Raw genomic sequence first — 9,880 nt, forward strand, 5'->3', positions numbered from 1 at the left:
CGGGCTGGGGCAAAGGCGGTTATTGGGAGAAGGCGGGGAGTTCCAGGTCCCGCCCCGGAGCAGACTTCCTGGTCCGCAGACAATCCAGGAGAGCGACTGCAGCAGGGGACCCGGGAGCCATGGGGTGCACTCGCGACGCCATCCTGGACGCACTGGAGAACCTGACTGCAGAGGAGTTCAAGAAGTTCAAGCTGAAGCTGCTTTCAGTGCCCCTGCGCGAAGGCTATGGGCGCATCCCGCGGGGGTCCCTGCTGTCCATGGACGCCATGGACCTCACAGACAAGCTGGTCTCTTCCTATCTGGAAGAGTACGGCGCAGAGCTCACGGCGCTCGTGCTGCGCGACATTGGCATGAAAGAGCTATCAGAGCGGCTGCAACAGATCACGCGCAAAGGTGAGCACTCTCCCTCCACGCTCTGGAGGGGCCCCAATCGCTGGGCCTCCTACATGCCCACACTACACCACCCCCACTCGAACGTTTGCCCCTTTGGGTTCTTTCGCTTTCTGTTCCTCCTACGGACTAAAATTGCAAAAACTCCTCCTCCTGACCTCCTGTGCTTGGCCCTGATCTTGGCTTCTTGACCAAGGGGCCCCTGCCAGAGACTGGAGATAAGGTAGGAGGCAAAGGGGACCACTTGACTAATTTCCTTACAGACCAGGCAGCCGCACCTGCTGGGATCCAGGATTCTCACCTGAAGGCAGCCAAGCCAGGTGAGGCCTCCACACCCAACCTTTACAGCCACACCCCACCACACACCCCACCCCTGCAGGCCTGCAGCTGTATCCCACAGCCAGGAACACTGAAGAAGGTTGGGCCCTACCCTTCCCACTCACCTACATGCCCCTTTGGCCACCTCTGGTGGGAGGGGGTTCAGGGGAGGGAGAGATCAACAAAACAGGCCCCAGTATCTGCCCTGGGAACTGGCTCATCTGCTTTCCTCCATCCTGCCCCCAGCAATGCACTTTGTGGACCAGCACCGGATGGCCCTTATCACACGGGTCACAGATGTGGACGGGGTGCTGGATGCCCTGTACGGAAAGGTCCTGACAGAGGAGCTGTACCAGGCAGTGCGAGCAGAGCCCACCAATGCACTGAAGATGAGGAAGCTCTTCAGCTTCACTCCAGCCTGGAACGTGACCTGCAAAGATCTGCTCCTTCAGGCCCTGAGGGACACCCAGCCCTACCTGGTGCTTGACCTGGAGCAAAGCTGAGGTATCTTCGCCAGCAGTGGCCCCATGTACAACCCCTGGCAGTTCCAGCCAACTTACCCCATATGATTTTTCTTATGCATAATAGAGGAAAATCCAGCTCGTACTTGTGTGTTTTTCCTACTCCCAGCCTGAAGGTACATGCAGAGCTAAGCTACTTTATAAATGCCACAGAGGCCAAGTGAAGGCCTGTTCCTAGGGCAGCCGGCTCCCCAACCACTTCATCCTTCCTGCCTCAGTCACCATGAAATACCCCTCATTTACCATTTGGTAGCTCCTCCAGTGCTCTTCAGAGTCTGTCCTTGAGGTCATAGTTAGCCCTGCGGCCAAAGTCTAAAAGTTAAGAGAGGTGTGTACAAACGGTCTGAAACTGAAACGGTTTAGCCTTGTCAGAGACATTTATCAGCAGACTAGCCTACAATAGCTTCTTTCATGTTTTCCTTTGGGAAAAAAATACTGTAAAATTAGAGCACTTTTCAAGGGCAGAGACAGAGTATCCTCTAAACAGGATAGAATGGGGCACCTGGGTGACTCAGTTAAGCATCTAACTCTTGATTTTGGCTCAGGTAACGATCTTACAGTTCATGAGTTTTGAGCCCCACGTTACTCTGCACTGACTGCATGAAGCCTGCTTAGGATTCTGTCTCCTTCTGTCTGCCCCTCCCCTGCGCACACTCAGGCACTCTCTCTCAAAAATAAACATTAAAAAAAGAAAAAAAAACACAGAAGAGCACAAGAAATCAAGCATAATTCTAGGGTTCCTTCTGGGACTGGCACGGCCTTCAGCAGGCTTCATTGCCCCCTCTGTTCCCTCCCCACCTTGGAGGAAGGGGTTAAAGATTACACTTTGCCCAGAAAACATGCCAACCACAAAAGCAAGACTTTGGAAGTGAGTTCTAGTAGCCATTTCTTCTTTTCATTGAATTTTTGCCTACAGAGGAACATATATTTTTCTCTAGGAAACCGCACTTAAGGAGTCTTCTTCAAAGGCTGTCAGGGAACCAGGATCCTAGAACTACACCCTAAGTACACATTGCACCCAAATTCTGGCTTTGAGACAGGATGGGGGAGGTTAAGCACAACAGGCTGGCACACCAGCCCAGTATCCCATTCTTAGGGGTTAGATCATCAGACACAGGATCCAGGTATGCGGGTACAATGTGGCTGCTTCTGTGCCACTCACAATGACACACGAGTTCACAATGAAAAGCTGTGCAGACTTCACTCTGAATACCCTCACCTAGAGGACACAAGAACTCCCTCAGAGGTGTGTGCACAATATCCTGAACAGTCTGTATTAACATGTCCCTATCCTGATCTACCGGATCACCAGAGCAACAGGAGAAAGCAAGTACGTAGTTGGCTAGAAGAAGCTACCAAGCTAAGATGTGGCCTCTGTCAGGGCCACCCAGTCACATGGGACTGACTGTTCCTAATGCTACTTGGGACTCCAGAAGAGCAGAGCTTTCCCAAAGCAGCAATCAGCCCTAACACTCAGTTTCCTGTGGGCTCATCATTCTTAAGCCAGCTACCCCATACAATAAATGTTAATGGTCCCCATTCCATACTCAACCCTGAGATGTGTTCACCATGTTCAAACTGAAGCGGTCTTCCTTTCACCATCCCTGGATCTTGACATAAGGTGGTATCAGCGTAAAAAGAAAACAAGAAATCCTAGCATGTTCCATAAAAGTCCAGATTTAGTCTTGCTTGATGCTACTAGCTCTTCCAAGACTAACATCCAGGTGGGCAAGGCTGGCTCATTGGAGCATGCGACTCTTTTGATCTCAAGGTAATGAGTTCAAGCCCCATGTTGGGCATGGAGACTAGGTTAAAAAAAAAAAAAAAAAACATCCAAGACTAACTTACATCCATCCAACCGCCTTCTTTCTCAACCTCACTGCTGCCACCTGGCTAATGCCTAACATCTCACCTGCAACAGGCTCTCTACCTCTAGTCTACCTTCAAGGGCTGGAATGATTAAAACTGATCATGGAGATGATGGCTTCACTTCTAACATTAGGACACCTAAACTCTTCCAGCCTGGCCCTTCAAGACTCCATCCAACCTCTATCTCCCTTTCACATATCCCATGATCCCAAAAATATTTATTTGCTCACCCCAATCCCTAGAACACGCTGGTCCCTTAACTAGGACACCTTGAAACTTCTACCTGTCCTAGCATGCCCACAGGCATGCCTTTGTCTGCGTTCCAGTAGCTCTTCCATGTCACTATGGTAAAGCAAACCATGTTGGTTTGTTCTTACTTAAGATCCTCCCATTAGACTGACCGCCCCCCCCCCCCATAAAAAAGACAGCTTTCCAACAAGTGCCTTGCATACAGAAAGTAATAAATGGTAACTTGTTTATCTCTACAGGGTTTGTTCTAAAACTCCACATGAACCTAAGGAGTCTCAGCAGATGGGAGCATAGCTAGCATTTGCTTGCACAACAGAGATCCTTAAAAACAAGTTACAAAAACCAGCACAGGGGTGCCTAGGTGGTTCAGTTAAGTGACCAACTTTTGCTTTTCAGCTCAGGTCATAATCTCACGGTTTGAGTTTGAGCCCTGTGTGGGGTTGCATGTGGACTTGAGCCTGCTTGGGATTCTCTCCCTCCCCACCCCCCCACACTTGCTCTCTACTCAAATAGTAAAAAGAAAAAAAACTGCAAGCCTGAGACAAAAGAAATGGTTCTAAGAAACTGCTCCTGAAGTCAAAATTTCTCCAGAGCTTTTTTTCCCCTTGGGGTGCCAGGGAGAAGCATAGGAGAACTGAATCCTGCCTTAAGTCTGTTTTTTAATGCTTTTAATACTTACTTTTGAGGTGGGGAATGGCAGAGAGGGAGACAATCCCAAGCAGACTCCATGGTCTCAGGTACAGCTCAGTTTGGGGCTCAAACTTGTAAACCACGAGGTCATGACCTAGGCCGAGATCAATAATCTGCCGCCTAACCAACTGAGGCACCCAAGGCACCCCCTGCCTGAAGTCTTTAAGCACGGTACAATAGTAGTCAAAGACACAAGTTCTACAGCCAAAGGACATAAACTCAAACCCCTGCTCCACTTCATATCAAGTTATGAGACTTTTAGGCCAGTTTGTGCCTCAGCATCCCCATCTCTCAAATAGGGATATAGGAATGGAACAGTAACTGGCCCACAGCTAGTACAAATTAGCATTAGCAAGTATCTCCACTGGAGTGTTTTGGTTCCTGGAGTGGCTCAGTCGGTTAAGCATCCGACTTCAGCTCTGTGCTTCAGATTCTGGGTCTCCCTCTCCGCCCCTCCCTCGATCATGCTGTCCCAAAAATAAAACATTTTTAAAAATTAAAAAAGGATGTTTTTGTTCCTAACCTACCCAATGACTTAACATAAATAGCACCGGAAACAATCAACTTTTGCTTTAATCTCCAAGCATCCCAAGACTGAAAAAAGACCAGAGACGCCTAGCTGGCTCAGTTGGCAGAACACGTGAATCTCAATCTCAGGACTTTTAAGTTCAAACCCCACACTGGGTGTAGATTACGTAAAAGAAAGATCTTAGGGCCACCTGGGTGGCTCAATCAGTTAAGGATCTGACTTTAGTTCAGGTCATGATCTCATGGTCCGTGGGTTCAAGCCCCATGTCGGGCTCTGTTCTGACAGCTCAGAGCCTGGAGCCAGCTTGATTCTGGGTATCCCTCCCTATCACGTGTACTTTCAAAAATAAAAATAATAAAAACATTTAAAAAAAAAAAAGCTTAAAGGAAAACAACACAGTATTACTGACACCCTTGCAGATCTGAATATACCCCTACCTAGTACCATGACTGTTATTCTATCCCCAGAATAGTTGTTTTAAAATAAGAACAGGGGCGCCTGGGTGGCTCAGTCACTTAAGCATCCAACTTCAGTTCCGGTCATGATCTCACCCCACTTATGGCTCCACACTTTCTCCCTCTCCCTCTGCCCCTCATAGGATTCTCCTTCTGCCCCTCGCTCACTCATGCTCTCAAAACTAAATTGCTAAAAAGTATAAAATTTTTCAAAATAAAATAAAAATTGTAATAAAATTCTGTAAGCTGGACTCAACCTTCTATGAACGACATTTAGCTTAGTTCCTAGCTAACACCATTTATGTAGAATGTTTTACACACAATGTCAAGTTCCTCTTCACAAGTGGAAAGTGCAGTGAGCTAGCATAAAAGGAACCTCTGCAAAAGTTCTGCAAAAGTCTTTTTTCTGAGTGTGCAGTTGAACCAGCAACATCAACATTGCCAGAGAATTCATGCCCCACTTGGACCTACACAATCAGAATCCACATGCAAACAAAATTCCCAAATGATTCAATGGGTTCAACTTAAGACACTGCTGTAGAGGAACTGGCTCCACCATCTCAGTCTGAGGTTTGCAGAGGCCTCCCCTGGATGTGCTTTTTCACTCGGAGACAGTGAACAGGGTAGGCCAGTTTTCTCTCAAACTCTGGAAAAAAAATAGTTATAAAAGCCCTGTCAGTCTAGATCTAACAGACAAGTCCCCACTCCCTACAGGGCCTGCAGGACACTGATGAAAAGCTACAGGGAATGCGTACAACGGTGTAACACTGCCACCCTGAGGTGTGTGTGCAGGACGCTACCTGGAAGGCTTGGCTCCTGCTCCCGTGTTTATTCTTCCCATACCCATCCCACTCACCCTCCTTGGGGGGGTTCTCTACTTAGCCATCTAATTTGGTTCCCACTACAGCACAGGAAATCCCAAATCCTTAATCCAGCAGTCCCAGCTCCACTCTTGTCTGCACTCCTCACACTAGTGGCTCAATTGTTCTGTTAAAGGAACCCTTCTCTCTGGCACTACAGCCCCAAGATTTAGGACTAAAGCCATTGTCCAAAGAGCTGAGAGAGCACTATCCATCAGCAAGGTACCTGATTTCCAGACCCAAACTCCTGCTCATGAGGCAAATACTTTCCTCACTTATTCCTGCCTCAATACCAGGATTTTTAAAAAATGTATTTTTTAATGTTTATTCATTTTTGAGAGAGACAGAAAGCGAGTGGGTTAGGGGCAGAGAAAGAGAGGGAGACACAGAATCCAAAGCAGGCTCCAGGCTCCGAGCTGCCAGCACAGAGCCCAACGCGGGGCTCGAATTTACAAGCTATAAAATTATAATCTGAACCGAAGTCAGATGCTCAACTGAGCCACCCAGGCGCCCCAACACCAGGATTTTAGATTGAACAGCATCCACAAGCTTTTCTAACTACTAACACCATGGGATTACGGGCCCAATAATTTCAACAAGCCAAGCCCTAAAGTCAAATGTGCTGGCAAGATCCGCTTGACATTACTTCTTCAGCTCTTATGTGTCAGTACCATAAAGATTGTTATCTCATGGAAAGGTAAAACAGACGATTTTAATAAACTTAATAAGTAATTCTAAGTCTAAAAGTATTTCAAAACAAGGGGCGCCTGGGTGGTTCAGTTGGTTAAGCGTCCAACTTCGGTTCAGGTCATGATCTCACAGTTTATGAGTTCAAGCCTCACGTCAGGCTCTGTGCTGACAGCTTGGAGCCTGGAGCCTGCTTCAGATTCTGTGTCTCCCTCTCTCTGCCCGTCCCCCCTCTCAAAAATAGATAAACATTTTTAAAAATTTTTAAGTATTTCAAAATAAAAACTAAAGATGAGCGGGGGCACCTGGCTGGCTCAGTTAAACGTCTGACTCTTGATTTCAGTTGTCATGATCTCCACATTCATGAGATGGAGCCCTGCATCAGGCTCTGCACAGACAGCAGATTCTCTCTTCCCCTCTCTCAAAATAAACATTAAAAAAAATTTTTTTTAATAATAAAGATGAAAGGAAAAAGGCTAAGTACTGAGGGCTCCAAGGTAGGAAACAATTTGAGTTCTGGAAAACTGGGGCAGGAATGGTTGCAGATAAGACCCCACAGCTCACACTTGAGTCTAGCCTCCCTTGCAGACTAGTGTGGAAGTGAGATCTGGTGACAAAACCCATGATGGATGATCAAGGGACAACAGAATGGAGTGGGCTGGGAAGAAACATGCATAAGGATGTAATGTGCTGTCTCATAGGATTGCACCCTAGACCTTAATTCCCAGTCTACCTACCCATCAATGACTTCACCCCATGCCAAAGGTACTCAAACCTGGACAGATGCAGCATATGATGGCAAAAAATACCTCAGAAGACTAACACAGAACGAAATCAAAAGGCAGCAAACAGATCTGCAGCACACCTTTCCCCACTCACCACCTACCCTTCTCCCTTCCTTCCTAGTTAGCCTGCCCCAATCTCAATCCAAAAACTGCCAGACACCTGCTTCCAGATTGTTTTCAATACTTCAGTATGTATTCTTTAGGAGAAAAAAAAAAGGACTAGTCTAAAATCCTCACCATGGGGCGCCTGGGTGGCTCAGTCGGTTGAGCGTCCGACTTCAGCTCAGGTCACGATCTCGCGCTCCGCGAGTTCGAGCCCCGCGTCGGGCTCTGGGCTGATGGCTCGGAGCCTGGAGCCTGCTTCTGATTCTGTGTCTCCCTCTCTCTCTGCCCCTCCCCCGTTCATGCTGTGTCTCTGTCTCAAAATAAATAAACATTAAAAAAAAATTAAAAAAAAAAAAATCCTCACCAAACATGACTAGCTATTGCTGGCCATACTTTTACAAGGGAATGCAGCAAAGAACAGAAGGTCCAAATTCCAAAACCCCATGGGTCTCATCTTCTCACCAATGCACTTGCAATCAGAACAAGCTGCTCAGGGGGCAGCTGGGTGGCTCAGTCGGTTTAGGACCAGACCCTTGATTTCAGCTCAGGTCATGATCTCAGGGTTTGTGGCTCTGAGCCCCACAGGACACTGCAGAGCCTGCTTGGAGTCCTCTCTCCTCTCTCTGCCCTTGCCCCTACCCCCACATACTTTCTCTCAAAATAAGCTGAAAAAAAGAACAAGATGTTCAGAACCAACATTCTCTCTGCTATTTCCATCTTCATCCATTGTCCTGGGAAAGCCTCCAAACTGGATCTACCTACTAACCAGACATCTGAGACACCTGGGACCCTATTTCCTTTAAGAGCAATGCCAATCGCTAAAGCCCTTTAAAGGACAGAAGACCTGGGTGGCTCTGTCGGTTTAAGCTTCCGACTTCGGCTCAGGTCCTGATCTCACGGTTCATAAGCTCCAGCCCCACATCGGATCCCCTGTCTCCCTCTTTCTGCCCCTCTCCGACCTCTCTCACAAAAACAAATGAAATGAAACTTTAATGTTTATTTTTGAGAGAGCGTGAACATGGAAGGGGCAAAGAGAGAGGGAGACACAGAATCCGAAGCAGGCTCTAGGCTCTGAGCTGTCAGCACAGAGCCCGATGCAGGGCTCAAACTCACGAACCATGAGATCATGACGTGAGCTTTAGTCAGAAGCTTAACCAACTGAGCCATCCAGGTGCCCCATGTAGCATTTTTAAAAAATACTAATAAAGGATATAAGATAGTAATACTAGCAGACCCAGTCAGTAATCAAGTTCACAAAAAACTCCAACCTCCTTCACCCCTTGCAGCAGGATCAAGGAACCACAACTGAACCCTAACACCAGAACCCTAGTAGTTGAAGCAGAAACAAACTTTTTAGAAACATGAATCAGTCTTTTTTTTTCTTCCTTTGGAATAAGACTATTCAAATCAATCACTTAAGCAGATTCAAAAAACAGATCAAAGAAATAGTAAAGGCAGCCCAATCACACCAAAGAGAACTACCACATCCTTGGCTCTAAATGAAGGCTTCTCACATGTACCAAATTCCACAGTCAAGCCAAAGGATTGCCTGGGAGAACCTCAGCCAATCTCAACCTACTCTTGGTTACTGAGCACCCTCCACTCAGTAGGGAGAGTAAAGCAATTATTACTTCCAAGGCCACCACTTCCCTGTCTTGGAAATTTGAAGCAACCTTCTATAGAGAAGGCCTTGAGCACACTCGACAACTCTCAACAAAGAGGAAAACACTTCCAAACTAAGAGTCCCTGGAACTCCACAAGCTGTGTTTCTGACAGCAATATACCTTTTTCTACTGGCTGTGATTTTCTGTCCTATATTAACTAAAATTCATACTCACCAACTCATTGGCAGGTACAGGCAAGTTTTCTAAACTCCCATTTGAGAGTTGAAAAAAATGGAGAGGCACCTGGGTGGTGCAAGTTAAGTGTACCACTTCGGCTCAGGTCACAATCTAGCGGTTGGTGAGTTCGAGCCCCGTGTCAGGTTCTGGGCTGACAGCTCAGAGCCTGGAGCCTGCTTCAGATTCTGTCTCTGTCTCTCTCTCTCTCTGCCCCTCCCCCCACTCACACTCTGTCTCTCTCAAAAATAAACATTAAAAAGGTTTTCAAAAAAAACACAGAAAACAAAGGGTTTGAGGGGTCAGGAAATGCATACGGTAGAGTTGAGAACTGTCTAAGGTTTCAACTCATTGCCCCTACTTTCTTATCTCCAACACACCCCCTGGAAAAGGGAGGGCTTTCCACCACCAATTCCACCAGTCATTAAGGCTCAAGCCTAAAATCTCAAAATACCCAAGACCTTAGCCCTCTAAGTGCAGGCAGGATACAAAAGTGACACCCTGTCTCCTATCTACCCAAGCCCCACCTTCAGGAAAACTAGGGTGGGGGAGGCCCCACTCACCTTGAAAATATAATAAGGAGC

The 9,880-nt window shown here is 47.2% G+C and overlaps 1 protein-coding gene and 1 long non-coding RNA gene across 2 annotated transcripts; one reads left to right on the top strand and one right to left on the bottom strand.

Annotated features, from left to right (window-relative positions):
- The first annotated feature begins 39 nt into the window (after positions 1–39).
- On the top strand, positions 40–1,314 carry LOC125154180 (apoptosis-associated speck-like protein containing a CARD). The gene is made up of 3 exons (XM_047837999.1): positions 40–393; positions 654–710; positions 955–1,314. Exons 1-3 carry the CDS (start codon positions 120–122, stop codon positions 1,209–1,211), a joined length of 588 nt encoding a protein of 195 aa, XP_047693955.1. The 5' UTR covers positions 40–119; the 3' UTR covers positions 1,212–1,314.
- A 3,907-nt stretch (positions 1,315–5,221) lies between these two features.
- Positions 5,222–7,653, bottom strand: LOC125154181 (uncharacterized). The gene is made up of 2 exons (XR_007147705.1): positions 7,591–7,653; positions 5,222–5,667 (listed from the first exon to the last, which is right to left on the bottom strand). It is a non-coding gene; the product is annotated as an uncharacterized LOC125154181 (long non-coding RNA).
- Between the last annotated feature and the right edge of the window lie 2,227 nt (positions 7,654–9,880).

Source organism: Prionailurus viverrinus, chromosome E3 (genome assembly GCF_022837055.1).
Source record: "Prionailurus viverrinus isolate Anna chromosome E3, UM_Priviv_1.0, whole genome shotgun sequence".
Taxonomy (NCBI): domain Eukaryota; kingdom Metazoa; phylum Chordata; class Mammalia; order Carnivora; family Felidae; genus Prionailurus; species Prionailurus viverrinus.

Bases quoted from the DNA above. Each gene is read 5' to 3' on its own strand.
- LOC125154180 (XM_047837999.1), top strand. From the start codon at position 120: ATGGGGTGCACTCGCGACGCCATCCTGGACGCACTGGAGAACCTGACT. The intron at 394-653 runs GTGAGCACTCTC...ATTTCCTTACAG, and splicing joins GCAACAGATCACGCGCAAAG to ACCAGGCAGCCGCACCTGCT. The intron at 711-954 runs GTGAGGCCTCCA...TCCTGCCCCCAG, and splicing joins CCTGAAGGCAGCCAAGCCAG to CAATGCACTTTGTGGACCAG.